Here is a 17,204-nt window from a genome sequence, read left to right as displayed (position 1 = left end):
CGCCTTCGGGTGAATATAACAAAACGGAAATTGCAGTTGACGTTTCTTACAAAGAGATGAGCAAGACAAGAAAATGCCGTCGCCAAAAACACAAAAGATGCGACAAAATTTGCATTGAACCTTTTTCGAGGTATGATTTTTTATATTTACACTATCCAAAATGATACATTCAAAAATTCAAAACTTTATAGTACGAAGAGTAATGGCTTTACCGGTTTACAATTTGTCAAAAATATTTTTGAAAAGAATGGTATGCAAAACAAAGCAAATTCACCTGTGTTTTTGAAGATATGGGCATACGTAGAGACGAATGACCTGCTGTAAATGAACGCGATTGGACGTTGAACGTTTGTTGCACGCTTTTAATGCAAATTGTAATTTAATCACATGGTGTACGTGCGTTTCCGTCGCCCTGTAGTGCAATTCACTTGTGCAAAAACACTAAAACGAGCCTTAGGCTCGGTGATTATCGGGGAATATTCTCCTCGTCTTCGGCGAATAATTGTTAAATGTCAAATGTTTGACGAAAATTTTCAGCAATATCATGTATGAAGAATGTATGCAGTAAATTTGACAAATTCAAATGAATATTATACCTCAAAATAAACCGTGTCAATCACAAAACTTGTTTTATACCACATGACAATGGTATTTTTTAGCGAATACTGTGCCGTGGGCAGCTCGTATGTCTGGATGTTTTCCCCGGGGCGTAGAATTCATAGGATGAACGAAGAATGTCAACCCTGTCATGGGGCTCAATAAAAGGCATCGATCATTCATTGCTAACAATCAACCGAACCTCTGGACTGAGTGATTTGTTTCACGGAGGTTTATAAACACCAGCTAAGTTGATTAAATCTGTTTGGAAATTGGAATTATTTAGCGAACACTGCTTTCTTGCATGTCTGAGCATTTTAACACTGTTCTATATGCTAGATTCTTTGTTACTAGGTATAGTTTAACCAAAAGACCGACTGTCTGTATAGCTAATCCATAAAGTTGTTATTTCAGAAATTTTTTGAAGGATGTTGATTCCAAATTGCCCAAATTCGTCCCTGTTTTTAGACGAAAACGGAATTTTTGGACCTCCCGAAAAATCTGGCAAAAACAGAGATTTTTATGCTTTGCTAATCGTTAGTATTTTGTCACTGTTAATAATTGCACAGAAAATATTTACGTTCATCATGCAACCTTTCAAGGCGATAGTTGATTTTGAGGTGAATTTTAAACGTGCATGTCACCTCGGCAACGATCTATGCTAAACGTAATGTAATTTGAAAGTAGAGACACTCACAAAAAAAAAAAATTCCTATTACCTTTAAATATTTTATAGTGTAGTAGTTTGAACACCTCGAAGTGATGAGCACATCCCAGGCGACTATCGTATAGCTTAAAATTGGATGTCGCGGTGTCTGTTGAGACACTAATAGTGTTAATAGAGCACGAGGGGGTGATTATACATTTTGTAATTATCCACCAGTATTTTATCAATAATATCTTTCCTCAATGTTTTGTAGATGTTAAAATTGTGTGTTATTCACCTAATCAATGCTACCGGGTATTGCAATTGATGCTGGAGGTGAATTAGAGCACGTTTGACCTAAGATATATGCAGTCCTTGATACTTGATCTATGATACATGCAGTCCTTGGTAAGGGATGCGGCAATAAAAATTATCTTTGTCTATTTTAAAAGAACGTCATGATTATGTACAAAATTCTTTTACGGATTTTTGTTAACTTTATTACTTCTCAAGATATTTTTGAATATCTTCATCCGCCATTTTGGATATTAAAGTACAGATTTTTAATTCAGATCTTCGGCAGCAATTTTTCGTTCCGATAATAACTTCTAGTTCAATATAACAAACATACCATACGAATGATACGATACGCCTTTATACTAAGTATAACCTATGGTATGTTTGTTATATTGAACTAGAAGTTCCATACCTCCTGGGCCTAGCTAATACTTAGGCCCAGGAGATATGAGCCTCCCCATTATTTATAGAACAAGACGCCTGTTCTGGCGTTAACTCCGGCGCACGTGCCAGTCTTTAATATAGAGCTTCTGAACATAAACAATACAGTTCATATTCGCATTTAGATACCTTGCGAAACCTATAATTATAAATGTTCGATCGCGAAATCCAGAAGCACATCGTACTTTAAAAAGTATAGAAGTTCAATTGTTCAAAAATGTAAATAAACCGCATGATACATTCGCTTTGTCTTACACTTTGCCTTTGGAATTCGCGCTTGTATAGTTATATTAAATCTTCAATCCTGTGCAAACTACGAAGTGTCCACGCGCCCATACACGACCACATCATCTTGTTAAACGGCGAAATAGCAGTGATATTATTAAAATAGGACCAGAATCAACATGTATTAATATATTCTTACCCCAATTTAATCAAAACTTAATCGAACAGCATGAAAACAACGGTTTATTGGTTCCTCTTGGAGGAATTGCCGTATCATGCGAGCGAAATCGAATCGCGCATCGGAAAATTAGCCAAAGCGGTACACCACAACACTTAGGAGATAAGACTGGGACGTAGACAAATACGGTTACATACACATTTTCAGTACTACAATGTTTCGCGCCATTTCAGTGGCGGCTTTTCGGGGCGGTTGTCGTGCGCTTGTCATCACGTGGAAATATAAATCAACACAAATCGTCCTTTGTTGTGACTTCAAGCAAGTTAAACCGCTCAATAAAACGAGTGCTTCGTTAGAAATCGTTAAATTCAGTGTTCACTTGCGGTTAGCCAACGAAGTGGCAAAAACGAAAATTTTCTATGACCGCCATTCGTATTGACTCTTAAAAATCATTGTCATCGGATCAGATGGCATCTTAAAGTGGTTACCTCATTTTAACTTGCGATTTCTGTGTGAATACTTGACCGATTTTAATAAAAATAGAACCATTTTAAGGAGAAAATTCTCCTGAGATACATTCTTTTTTTAGATCGATATGTTGCCAATTCGCCATAATATTCACTTGAGTTAAGCGCGTGCTTACTACGTGCTCGGAATGTTGTAGCGCGGTTGGAAAAGGCGACAAAACTCTATGATACCCTCCCCCTAGGGTAAATTTCACCCCAAAAATTGATTTTGGATGTAAAATTGGACCAAGGGGTCAGTTTTCAGCTTTTTTTGCCAGATTTTTTTTTCGATATTTGTATTATAGTGAAATAGTATTGCCGGTGATGTGATAATTCATATCATCATGCATGTTTATATTAAAAAGTCGGCAAAAATCCTCTAAAGGCTCGATTTTGACGCTAAAGATATCAAAATAATCCAGAGAATGTGAACTAACTGTAGTAACTCACTGTAACCGTTTTAGTTTGTATTTTGCGCAATATTTTATAGATTAGGTGTGCTTTGATATGTAATATTGAATAATAAATAAATCGCATGCATATTAAGCCTGCAGCACACGAGAGTTATCTGCTATCAGCTGAGCTACGAGTTACTCGTGCCTGTTAGCGCAGCCGACAGCTCACTGTGTGCGGATAGATTTTTCTGAGTTTTCCGCCACATGCAACCTTTTCTCGCATATCAAGCATGTTTGATACTATTTAAATCGTCTTTTCAAGCTCTATCGTTTGGCGGTATTTCGGGGTCTTTAGCCCAAATACTTGCCGAGATATTTAGTTTTCTTTCTTCCCGTCAATACCGGCGCGGCTCGAAGCCAGTTTTTTTGCCCTGCAGGCAATATGACGGAAATAACCTTGCAGGGGTTCGCAGACGCAGGTAACTTCCATATATAGAACGTATACCATATATGGTTTTCGCCAGAATGAATGACAAAAATCGAGATTTCGCCTCATATAGTGCCCAGACTCCGAGGCGTACGCGGCCAATCTTCAGATTAGTGTACTGGCTCGCTGCGCTCGCCAGCAATAAATCATATTATTATGTTAAATACATTTTACTCGTAATTTCAAGCCTTTTCATTAATTCATCAATCATAGTCCCTTAAAGATCAAGTTATTGCCATTCGGGATTTTAAAGCGCTCGAAGAGTCGAAATATACGGTGGCCGATACGTGTCACCACATTAATATTTACAAGAACACATTACAAAGTTAGAAAACACATTCACATATCAAAATTCTCGTTACACATTTCCAAATTCTCACTACACATTTCAAACTTCTCACTACACATTTCAAAATTCTCACTACACGTTTCCAAATTCTCCCTACACATTTCAAAATTCTCACTACACATTTCAAACTTCTCGCTACACATTTCAAAATTCTCACTACACATTTCAAACTTCTCACTACACATTTCAAAATTCTCACTACACGTTTCCAAATTCTCCCTACACATTTCCAAATTCTCCCTACACATTTCAAAATTCTCACTACACATTTCAAAATTCTCACTACACATTTCCAAATTCTCCCTACACATTTCAAAATTCTCGCTACACATTTCAAAGTTCTCACTACACATTTCCAAATTCTCCCTACACATTTCAAAATTCTCACTACACATTTCAAAATCCTCGCTACACATTTCAAAGTTCTCACTACACATTTCCAAATTCTCCCTACACATCTCAAAATTCTCACGACACATTTCAAAATTCTCGCTACACATTTCAAACTTCTCACTACACATTTCAAAATTCTCGCTACACATTTCAAACTTTTGAAATCGACGGGTACTTCATGTTATTTATAATGGTTTGAAATATTACTCTTATCGTTCTGGCCTTGGTATGTCAGGATGATGTCGCCATGTATTGCACCTCATGCGGAAATCGACTCGAAGAAAATCACATATTTTGCTCTTCTTGTGGTACTAATGTCGGAGCTGCAATTCAAAGAACTACTGACGAGAGAGAAGTAATAGAAAGCTACGTTCTAGCTGGTTATAAATACGAAACAATTTTGTGTTTATTGTATCAGTACCATGGCATTGATATTTCAATGTCAACACTTCAAAGAAGGTTACATGATTATGGCCCACAGCGAAAAAACGCACAAGAGATTGATGATGATGAAATTGCTACAGTCATTGGTCAAGAATTGGAAGGTCCCGGTTGCATATCAGGATATCGAGCTATGTGGCACACTCTCAGGCCTAAATATGGCATGAGTGTATCAAGGGATAGAGTTCAACAAATTCTCAGAGAGCTTGACCCTGTTGGAACGGAAGAGAGAAAGAGACATCGTCTTAAACGTCGAAACTAGCCACCTTAGCCATCCTTAGCCCTACTGAGACCATCTTAGACCACCTTAGTTCTGCTTAGACCACCTTAGACCTCCTTAGACCACCTTACACCACCTTAGCCGTCCTTAGCCCTCCTTAGCCGCCCTTAGCCCTCCTTAGCCGCCCTTAGCCTTCCGTAGACCACCTTAGCACGCCTTAAACGACCTTTGTCCTCCTTAGACCATCTTAGACCACCTTAGCCCTCCTTAGACCACCTTAGACCACCTTACCCCTACTTAGACCACCTTAGCGTTCCTTAGACCACCTTAGACCGCCTTAAATGACCTTAGCCCTAAGGAGACCACCTTAGCCCTCCTTAGACCTCCTTAGACCACCTTAGACCACCTTAGCCGTCCTTAGCCTTACTTAGACCACCTTAGCCGTCCTTAGCCTTACTTAGACCACCTTAGCCGTCCTTAGCCCTACTTAGCTGTCCTTAGCCCTACTTAGACCACCTTACACCACCTTAGCCATCCTTAGCCCTACTTAGACCACCTTAGCCCTCCTTAAACGACCTTAGCCCTCTTTAGACCACCTTAGCCCTTATTAGACCTCCTTAGACCACCTTACACCACCTTAGACGTCCTTAGCCCTACTTGGACCACCTTAGCCTTCCTTTAGTTCCTTAGACCACCTTAGACCTCCTTAGCCCTCCTTAGCCGCTCTTAGACCTCCTTAGACCACCTTAGACCGCCTTAGAACTGCTTAGACCACCTTAGTCCTCCTTAGACAACCTTAGACCACCTTAGCCGTATTTAGACCACCTTAGCGTTCCTTAGACCACCTTAGACCTCTAGCTTTAGCCCACCTTGAACCTCCTTAGACCACCTTAGCCCTGCTTAGACCATCTTAGCCCTGCTTAGACTGCCTTAGCCCTCTTTAGTCCTCCTCAGTTCTCCTCAGTTCTCCTCAGTTCTCCTTATTAGTCCTTATTAGTCCACCTAATTTTGAAATGTGCGGAGAGAAGTTTGAAATGTGTAGTGAGAATTTTGAAATGTGTAGTGAGAATTTTGAAATGTGTAGCGAGAATTTTGAAATGTGTAGTGAGAATTTGAAATGTGTAGCGAGAATTTTGAAATGTGTAGCGAGAATTTTGAGATGTGTAGTGAGAATTTTGAAATGTGTAGCGAGAATTTTGAAATGTGTAGCGAGAATTTTGAGATGTGTAGTGAGAATTTTGAAATGTGTAGCGAGAATTTTGAAATGTGTAGGGAGAATTTTGAGATGTGTAGTGAGAATTTTGAGATGTGTAGCGAGAATTTTGAAATGTGTAGCGAGAATTTTGAAATGTGTAGCGAGAATTTTGAAATGTGTAGCGAGAATTTTGAAATGTGTTCTTGTAAATATTAATGCGGTGACACGTATCCGCCACCACCACTTATCCACCACCGAAATTTCAGCCTGTTCTTAAAATAATTCTGATGCGTCATAAGCACAGGCCAAGCTGAAACTTGTTATGTATTTGAAAAATACTTTAGTTTACTTTAAAACTCAGCCCGGGCTAAAAAGACACCATTTAATCAGCCCTAGTTAACGGACGTACAGACTCAGATAAAGTAATTGGATTACATTGAGTTATCATATCATTGAGTTATCATAGCTCTTAGCGTTCAGAAAAGACAAATGCTATATTTGGAATAGGAATTTATAATAGTTTATTTTTTAGAAAAGTGGGCCACAGGCCACAGATACAGCAGTTTCCATATTGATTCTGCTCATAATAATGGTGGGTTGTTCGGTCGAAATTAGTCCAAATTTAGCATGTTTCGTTTATTCTCGAACATAACAGTATTTCTGTCATAGCGATGCAAAATGTAAACATGCGTTTGTTTACATTACTGCCTGTATTCCACCTTTTTAATAGATATAGCGTGTCAAAATGTAAACAAAATTTTGCATACATTACAGACTGTTCGCCATCTTTGGCAAGGGGATAGCTATGGCTCTCTCTCACTCTGATATAGCGTAAGCATGCATCACGACAAGGAAATGCGAAAATGCATGGAAAGAAACGGTAAAACTTTCCAGATTACTTTACATATAGAAAAATATCACACACATGCAATTATTAGAATCTCTAGTCAAGCAATCTAATCTTAATTATTGTTTTATGTTGATCCATGCGGTCTTGCAGTCTAAAAGTTAGTTTAGACTTTAGCTATTTGTAAATGCTTTGAAACAAAAAAAATATGTTTCGTTTATACAGTATATATTAATTCCGCCTATGTAAAGACAAAGATAATTCTATTCATTTTACCTCTAATACATTAGACCAGTATTATGCTAACACAATTATATTTCATGAACTCCGGTCGAAATATATGAGAAAACAAGCGGTATGGCTTACCTATTTGTGCTTCTGATCACCTTTAAACACTATGGGTACACCCCAAAGTAAGCGAAAAATGCACCCACAGGACCCCCTGAAGGGTGCCGTCCCATAATACCCCTGTGGCTTTTTTACCTTGTGCTTCGCTCACCGACAGGTAAGTTTTTACAGAGGGTTTTTTGGTCTTTTTTTTGTCTTTTTTAGGCAATCTTTTCCATTTTTTAGACCTTTACTAGATACCTCCACTGTTTTGGCGAATTATGTCTAGCCAACATATTCGTAAACGCTCTCGTTCTCGAGATTCGTCGCGTCATTCGTCGCATGCGAAACGACACAAGTCTTCACGCTCTAGCGACGAGCGTCAGGAGATGTTCAGTACTATTTTGGCTAATCTAAAGGATTTAAAATCCGATATAAGCTCGTGTAAGGCGAGAATATGCGACTTGGAAAACCACAGCTCGTTTAATGGCGTCTCAGAGCCTCTGCAAGACCAAAGCTTTGAGCGTGACTCTGACACACTCTCCGTTTCGGCGGGAAACGATTTCGACCGCCCAGACTCGTTACAACAGGATCAAATGGCTACTCAGCCACCAAATTCGGCTATTCAGCCACCAAATTTGGCTATTCAGCCACCAAATTCGGCTATTCAGCCACCAAACTCGACTAATCAGGCATCAATACCAACAGCTATCAGCGCTCAAGCGGAGACCCTCCAGCAACAACCGGAAGCGACAGAGAATATTCCAGCCAGTCTTTATGACCCTGAAGCCTCGGCCACTTCTTGGGCCCCCTCTAGTGAATTTACTACCTTTTTGGAAAAGAATTTCCGAAGAAGGCTATCCTACGACCAAGTATGTGACATACTTGACGAACAGGCCGTTCCCGCCGTAGATGCACTTTTGGCTCCAACTTTAGACCAGTCCATGTTGCATCACGTCGCTCCTCAAAACAAAAAATTCCTTCAGGAGCGAGACAAGGAATTGGCTAACGTCCAACGATCTATGCTTAACGCTACTGGCCCATTGTGTTCACTGCACGACCAACTCGAACAGGGCGGTAATCTAGCTCCATCGGAGCTAAAAATAATTTTGGAGCAAACGCTTTGCCTCTTGGGCTCCGCCAATACACAACTGTCGACTTTACGTCGCAAAAAAATACTTGCCTCTATTAACAAATCGAAAATCGACCTAGCAAATCAACCCTTGCCCAATGCAAGGAAATCGCTTTTTGGCGAGGATTTCCCGTCTATCGCCTCTAAAGAGGCAGAATTATCCCGCGGCCTCGCTAAAAATTTGGCACCATCAAAGGCGGCTGACAAAAGTAAGCCTCACTACCCAGGGCCGCGTGACTCAAGGTACTCAAACCTCCCGTCCAATAATGCTTCCTCAAAAAATGGGAAATATCAAAATTTTCGTCAACGGCCAAAATTTTTTCGTCCCTCCGGCTACAGCCACAGCAGCGCAACTCCCACAGTTCATCGAACAGTGGAAAAGCATAACGTCGGACCCGAGGGTGTTAGAAATTGTTTCAGGAATAAAAATTATTTTTCGTTGCGTTCCTTTTCAAATGTTGCCTCAGGTGACAAAGACACTTCCGGAGACAGTCTCCATTTTAGAACAAGAGGTTCAGACCCTTCTAGAGAAGGGTGCAATACGGGAAGTTCCCTTCACAAAGGACGGGTTTTACAGTCGGTTGTTTTTAGTCCCGAAAAAGGACGGCAGTATGCGTCCCGTTATAGACCTAAGTCACTTAAACCGCTTCATAGAAACCTCTCATTTTCAGATGGAGCACTTAACAACAGTGAAGTCTCTCTTGAGACAAGGCCATTTTATGACCAAATTGGATTTAAAGGATGCCTACCTTTCGGTGAGTATCCACCTGCAGAGTCAGAAATTCCTTCGATTTTTATGGAACAACAGAGCGTATCAGTTCCGTTCTCTCCCATTCGGTCTGAACATAGCGCCTTCGGTGTTCACCCGCCTGATGAAACCGGTAACAGGGTTTCTGCGAAAACGGGGCATACGCCTGATCCTGTATTTGGACGACATGTTACTGATAGGTTCCACCCATCAGGAAGCCCATCTATTCACTCAGATGGCCATGAATCTCCTAGAGTCTCTAGGATTCACAATAAACAGGGAGAAGTCGGTATTAACTCCTACTCAAGTTATAACATTTCTCGGTTTCACGATCAACTCGTTAACAATGCTCTTCACTCTTCCTCCCGAGAAAATTCAGAAATTACTGTCTCTATGTCGACAGATTCGCTCCGCCGACAAGATTCCACTTCGATCTCTAGCCCAACTTCTGGGCCTGCTCGAATCATACCGCACAGCGGTTTGGAAAGCACCCCTTCATTTTCGACACTTACAAGCCCTCCTCATCAGGGGCCTCAGTCAGTCGAACCACAACTACGAGACTCAAGTTCCATTATGCTCCCAAACCAAAGAGGAGATCAATTGGTGGCTGAAGAATTTGACATATGTAAATGGGAGCCCAATTGTTCTCCCAACACCCGATCTAACAATCTTCACCGACGCTTCCTCGAAGGGCTGGGGGGCAGTTCACGGCAATGCTCGGACCAACGGAAGGTGGTCTGCCACAGAAAGACTCTTACATATAAATGTGCTCGAATTGAAGGGTGCGATGCTGGGAATTCAGTCTCTCTTCAGGAGACAACGTTCGAAGATAATATCCCTGAACATGGACAACTCAACCGCAGTTGCGTACGTGAATCACAAAGGTGGAACCCACTCTCCGGAACTTCTCAAAGTAACGCTAGAACTTTGGGATTGGTGCATCAAACGCAATCTCTATGTAATAGCATATCATGTACCGGGGAAAACCAATGTGATTGCAGATCGGGAATCCAGGGATTTTTGGGACAACAGCGATTGGATGATAGACCCAGTAATTATTTTCCCTTTCCTGAAGGGCTGTTCCACAGACCTGTTCGCCTCGCGTCTCACTCGTCAACTGCCCAATTACATCAGTTGGAGGCCGGATCCCGGGGCACTTCACTCGGACGCATTCAGTGTGGATTGGAAACACCTAGAAGGATATGCTTTCCCCCCATTCAACCTAGTACCACGAGTTCTCAGCAAAGTAGTGTCGGACGAGACGGAAGTGGTTCTTGTGGCTCCAATATGGCAGGCACAGCCTTGGTGGCCCCTTCTACTCGGTCTGCTAGTGCGGCATCCCATTCTCCTTCCATCATCAACGAAACTTCTGATAAATCCGACAGACCCTCATCAGATCCACCCAATGAACCCCCGGCTCCATCTGGGCGTGTTTTATATCTCAGGCAACGATATCAGGCAGAAGGCCTTTCGGAAAATGTTGCCCAATTACTCATCTCAGCAACTCGACGTTCCACTCAAAAAACATATGACTCCAGCTGGAAACGCTGGTGCAGCTGGTGTCTTTCAAGGGAAGTTGATCCTTTTTCAGCATCTCTGAGGAATGCCCTCTCCTTTCTAGCAGATTGCTTTGACGAGGGTCTCCAATACCGATCAATTAATGTATTACGTTCTGCGTTATCTTCTACGCACCCCAAGATTGATGGGTTTGCAGTCGGACAACACCCTTATGTTCTTAATTTAATGAGGGGTATCCTCAACAATCGACCCCCTAGACCTCGATACTCATATACATGGGACGTGCACCAGGTAACAAAGCACATCAAACAGATAGGTAACAATTCTGCTTTATCGTTAAAGCAACTCTCTCTTAAACTAGCAACATTACTGGCTATCACATGCCCTAAACGTGTCTCCTCACTCTCAAAACTCGATTTGAATCATTACCGGCTTTCTCCGGAGGGCGCTATTTTCACGTTAACAACTCCAACTAAAACATCTCGTCCAGATGAGACGGTTACAGCTTTCTTCGCCAGCTTTCCACAAGATGTGACATTGTGTCCAGTAGACTGCCTCAAGTCGTATATTACGCTCACAGAACGAGTTAGGAGGAAGACCACAGAGGAACCTAAAAACCTGTTTATCTCATACATTAAGCCTCATGGTGTAGTAACCACAGTCACTGTGGCTCGTTGGATACGTTCGTTTCTAAAAGAAGCTGGGATTGATACATCTATCTTCAAATCACATTCAGCTAGAGGCGCAGCTACATCCGCGGCAGCTAATGCACTCGTACCATTGGAGGAAATACTAAAAATGGCGGATTGGACTAATGCCAAAACTTTTAGACAGTTTTATTACAAACCTGTTTTTTCAACAGACTTCGGACATGCTGTGCTTTCATAGTCATGTACATTTTATTGTTCTTCCTTAGGGAGCTTTGTGTAAATTGTAGTTACAGAAGTTATTAAACGCTCTCCCTTCGTTGACTCATTGTAGTGTTGAAGTCTACCGCTTGTTTTCTCATATATTTCGACCGGAGTTCATGAAATATAATTCCAATTATACAAGGGCTGTAGGCCTGTTAGTATAATTGGGGTTATATGAGTGGACGAAGGGAGAAATATATGAGTCCCACCACGTTAACCCCCCCTGCAGAGTGGTGACTACGCTAAGTGTTAAAACGCCACAGGGGTATTATGGGACGGCACCCTTCAGGGGGTCCTGTGGGTGCATTTTTCGCTTACTTTGGGGTGTACCCATAGTGTTTAAAGGTGATCAGAAGCACAAATAGGTAAGCCATACCGCTTGTTTTCTCATATATTTCTCCCTTCGTCCACTCATATAACCCCAATTATACTAACAGGCCTACAGCCCTTGTATAATTGGAATTAGCTGAATATACATAGATATAATTGTCATCGATTCAAATATAAGCCCGTCCACTAATGATCGAAACCTTTTGTCTAAAGTTTAAATTAGTCTCCGCATGCAAATTTTCCACTTTACTGTCCTGCATGTGCGCTTACCATGGTGACATATTGTTTAGAATATGTTTGTGCTCTGAGTCTTTTTTTTTTCTCGAATTTCATTCATCATACAAGGGAAACCTAAGTTGGGGTCGAAATTATACTGTTTGTTTGAAGACAGTTTGCAATATATAACAGTCAAACTTACATTTTTGCCATATATATGCATTGAGAGAATGCTATTCATTCTCGCGGAGTCGACTACATAGACAAAAGATATTAAAAGGTAAAGTACGTATGATCAAATTATTGTACTAAGGTATAATTTTTTCATATACCAGATCAACGCTGCCACAGTACTGGCCCATATATACATAGAATATTCAAATGTGGTTTTTAGACATGCCACAGCTGTAGTTTTGAACTCCAGTTGATTTATGATGAATATATTTAGTGCATAATTTCGTTTACAATTTCTTTAGTTAACCTTTAATTATTTTACTAAAAACTGATAACGTTTAGGTTCCCACTGATTAAGAATACTGTATCTTTAGAAGATAATCTTTATGCTACCAATCTACATATATCGTTAGTGATTTATATAGATTACATATATTTTGTCATTTCTAAGGATTAAGTTGGAGGAATCTACATAACACTGAAATATTCTAGATGTTGCTACCGAAAAATGAGAACTCAAGTGACAATCTAGAGAAACAAGATGAAACCGAACTAAAAGCATCCCATGCATTTGTTGCTCCAAGTGTAACAACCAACACAGGAAGTAATCCTAAACTGTCTTCAAAGTGTGTTGCCATAACTGCGTTATCTATTCTGAACAAACTACCCAAATCAAGCGCCGTTAGTCAGTTTTCTACCGTGGAAACCTCGTATGCAATTCAGAATTCTGCACGAAACAATGTTAATCTACCAGACTTGAGTGCTAAACGTAGCACAAAAATCACGGCTTTCTACGGCAAGTACTTCACAAAACAATTGACTCCGGGTGGCGTTACAAATAAAATGATAAACGCTACATCCTATAATACCCAAAAATGGCCCCTTGCCAGCGATCATTACCCCGGTTTTAAACCCCTGGGTTTTCGTATTCGTCCAACATTTGGCGAACAGTGCCTGAAAACTGGAATTCAATGGCCGGATTGCCGTGAAGATCCTGGGCCTAGTTTACCCTTCATGGACTTGTTTGACGACCATCCCACGCATGTCAAATCTTGTGAGCCCATGAAGAATAATTCTATGATGAAACCTGTAAAATCCATTTCCCGAAGCAGAAGAAATCGGTTTCCTGCGCTGTTTGATCCGTACAATATCCGCAGAGGGCTTTTGACTTTTGAAGGGAAATCGCGGCCATGCGATATCATCTCGGAAGAAATTCAGTCGTCAGTTGAGTTTCCTAAAGTTAGATCATGTCAGTTAAACGAAGTGATTAAACATGAGCGCGATAATTTAAACGAACGACTTGAAAATGTCGAAAGTGAAGACTGTTCTGATTGTCAGCTATGTCTAAAAGAGATAGAACATCAGGCTCGCGTTAGTGATGCAAACAAATTACCTTCAAGTTCAAACTCACAAAGATATCACATTCGTCTGCCGACGATAGATTAGTGTATCTTTTGTCCGTCATATTTGTGCATTATCGTGATACATCCAAGGAAAACAAGAAGAAATTTTAAGTGTTATGCTAATGTGGACATCTAGATATAGCGCTTTTAAAATCTCGAGATCGGACTTCGTTACTTGTAAAATACATAATTCGTTAGCCACAGTCTACACAAAAGGCTACATTCCAGCTTATTATAGTAACTATTAGTACCATGCACACTTGCAATTTTGCAACTCTACTTTTTTTGCATGTTAATAAAAAGTGTATACAAAGCGTGTCTTTTATTTCTTAATAATACAATACAAAAAAGTGTAAAAAAATAGCAATAGTAAGAATATTAACTGATTATTGACCGAGCGCGAGGTCTGTACAATCGTTATTCGCAATCAGATAACGAAATTTAGCAATTTTAAAGAAAATTATGTACCTAAAGCGGAAAAAAAAAGCAAAAATGAGCTAAACTTATTTCGAGGTAACTGAAAACTCTTGTAGAACGGCGTGCTTAATTAACTTTACTTATTTTATGTATTCTCTACAACACTTAACAGCTGATTGTTTTTTTTTACAAATAATCACCTCAGGCTCGGTGAATATCATTGAAAACCTGAACCTCGTCTTCATCTCGCCGAAGAAGAATAATTGTTAAATAAGTTTCTAATCAGTTTGTTAAATACGTTTTTAACTGTTAAATAGGTTTCTAATAAGTTTCTATACTGCATACTCAGTCTATTAATAATTATTTATACACAGGTGGCGGATTTGCGATCCGCAGACAGGAATTTGCATGATAGATGGTCAGTACAATCAGTTTCAAATTCTTTGTTGCAACAATTATTCACGACGATCATGACAGTTAGTCAGTTTCGAACCGTAGCACTGCGCCACTGCCTCCTGAGAAAATCTGTTCGTGATTGCCGGGAGTTGGTGAATATTGTCTCTATAAAAGTCGGAACAGACTATGAGATGGTAATTAATGTCTCAAATCCTCAAAGAAAAAGTGATATGTTATTTTGTCTAGCAGTGAACTCAAATAGGTTTTTTTCCAACTCACTTTGTTGTCTAAATGTCCACAAAGAGTAATACGTCTACCTAACTCAAGCAAAACCCGGATACAAGGAAATGGTAGTGTTAGGATAAATTTTTCAGTTGCAATTGAAATACGTTTGAGACAAGTTTAACGTTGCGAATCCGGCTTCTCACCTTGAGATGCCAATCTGGATTTTTCAGCTTTTATCCAATTTTTTTATGCGAGGTTTTGGCTTCGTTATCTTTCCTTTGTTCATCGGTTGTTTGTTTCCGAAACAATCTTTTTTTAGGCTTTTGAGCTTTGTCGATTTTTACTTTGTACTTTGGCCATGTTCCCTTCATATCAAATTTGGGATGCGTTTCGTACAATGTCATAACAATCGGGGTTAAAAGTGACGTCAGGAAGGCATTGTTGTTCGTTACTTTCCAGTCCTTCGAAGGGCTAGCCTTCACACGAGCTGACGGGAGGTCGTAACTGAGTTTGGTACTCACGCCGGTTGCTTCAAGATGTATTCCATAGGACGTCGTTTTGCCACGAAAATTATTTTTCGCAGCACTCTCTGGGATTAGAACTGTTAGACATGTCACCAAAAATATTACGCAGTCCTTTAAGTTGTTCTTCGTGAAAGATGCCATTCTTCATTTAAAATAACAATGTCGATTGTTATCTATTTTGTTTAATGTATTATTTTATTACATTATGCGTTTTTGTTCGCCAGAATTCGTCGGAGAAAGTGCGATAAACCACTGTTAAAGATGTATATAGTGTATATAGAATTTACGCCCAATGCCTTATTGTGCTTATCAAGCATTAGGAGTACAAGCTCAACAGGTGGTTGTATTATTTTTCTCAAATGCTGCTGGTACCTTCCGTATATGAATTGTATTTGTGTGAAACGTTAGTCAGGTTATCTAGTTGGAGAAAGTTTAGGTCTATAAGTATGCTGGAAGATCTTGAATTAACTATTGGCGCAAGTAGGCTGAACGGATAAGTATCCTGATCATAAATAGATTGGTTAAATAGCACTTTCTTTGCTCATTGGACCATAAATTAAATGTTAAGTTTTCCCGGAGAACTGAGTCTTCGTTTTCTCAATAAACCTTCCTCGTAGTTCTATCAAGTATCATTGCCTAAAAACATTCAGCTATTTTGAACACATTATAATGCAAATTCGCGAAGGGAAAAACGATCGAAAAAGTCAAAATAGACTGTTTTTCTTCTATTTAATGCCCCTGTTACACGATGCCCAATTTTCCTTTGGAGGCAACTTGCAATGCAATTCTACTTTTAGGAGATGTAAATTAGTAAAGAGTATTTGAAATGTAAGGCCCGTTTTAGACGTCGAACTTTTCATGTGCCGAAATGAACTTAAACAAAGACTTTAGCTCATTAACATTAAGTTCGGCACATGAAAAGTTCGTCGCCTGAAACAGGCCGAAGAACGTCCATACTGAGGCAGGGCCGTAACTAGAACGATAATTGGGGGGTGTTTATTCATATATTCAGTTCTGCCCGACGGATTTCTTTTGTAAGTGCAATAGTGAGCTAATCCGTCGGGCATAACTGAATATATATGAATAAACACCCCCCCCCCCAATTATCGTTCTAGTTACGGCCCTGTACTAAGACATGGTGTATAATAAACGTAAACGTTACGTAGTTGCCAAATATATCTCTCAAAAGTAGAATTCACATTGCAAATTCCATGGAAAAATTGCAGCGTGTTAAGGCCCTGTTACACGGTGTAATTTTTCTTGCAACTTGCAATGCAATTGTGTTTATTACACTTCACGCATTTTTCTTCTGCAAGCTAGACTCTTCACTAATTTACATCTCTTAGAAGTATAGAATTGCATTGTAAGTTGCAAGACTTAGTAACACGGTGTTACAGACAAAAGTCTCGAGAGTAATGACTAATGATCATAAAAGTACTTTGTAAGTTTCCTAAATAAACTGAGAGGAGATATTTCTTAATTTAAATATTTTTATAATAATGACATAAAAAATATTGTACGCTTACAGATCATAGCTAATTTTAAGAATTTTTTATCACTGCACATATGATTACAATAGTATAGTCCCGGGTATAGTAGATTGTACAATTGGTACTAATTGGAAATTGGTAATTTAAAGATGGATGAGATGTAGGGGGTCTGCAGT

General features: G+C 39.8%; 3 protein-coding genes across 3 annotated transcripts; 2 read left to right on the top strand and 1 right to left on the bottom strand.

The window, feature by feature from the left end:
* Positions 1 to 4,111: 4,111 nt before the first annotated feature.
* On the bottom strand, positions 4,112 to 4,663 carry LOC114532833. Its single transcript, XM_028554426.1, has one exon. The coding sequence runs from the start codon at positions 4,661 to 4,663 to the stop codon at positions 4,112 to 4,114; it is 552 nt and encodes a 183-aa protein (XP_028410227.1).
* Positions 4,664 to 7,689: 3,026 nt separating this feature from the next.
* On the top strand, positions 7,690 to 9,360 carry LOC114532832. The gene is made up of 2 exons (XM_028554425.1): positions 7,690 to 8,934; positions 9,348 to 9,360. The coding sequence occupies exons 1-2, from the start codon at positions 7,826 to 7,828 to the stop codon at positions 9,358 to 9,360; spliced, it is 1,122 nt and encodes a 373-aa protein (XP_028410226.1). The 5' UTR covers positions 7,690 to 7,825.
* A 3,103-nt stretch (positions 9,361 to 12,463) lies between these two features.
* LOC114532861 lies at positions 12,464 to 14,322 on the top strand. Its single transcript, XM_028554457.1, has 2 exons — positions 12,464 to 12,679; positions 13,025 to 14,322. The coding sequence occupies exon 2, from the start codon at positions 13,066 to 13,068 to the stop codon at positions 14,017 to 14,019; it is 954 nt and encodes a 317-aa protein (XP_028410258.1). The 5' UTR covers positions 12,464 to 12,679; positions 13,025 to 13,065; the 3' UTR covers positions 14,020 to 14,322.
* Positions 14,323 to 17,204: the final 2,882 nt, after the last annotated feature.

The sequence above is a fragment of the Dendronephthya gigantea genome, unplaced genomic scaffold (assembly GCF_004324835.1).
Source record: "Dendronephthya gigantea isolate DGI-Jeju-01 unplaced genomic scaffold, DenGig_1.0 000081F, whole genome shotgun sequence".
Lineage (NCBI taxonomy): Eukaryota > Metazoa > Cnidaria > Anthozoa > Malacalcyonacea > Nephtheidae > Dendronephthya > Dendronephthya gigantea.
Note: the sequence above shows the minus strand (reverse complement) of the source record. Positions and strands in the feature narration are given on the sequence as shown.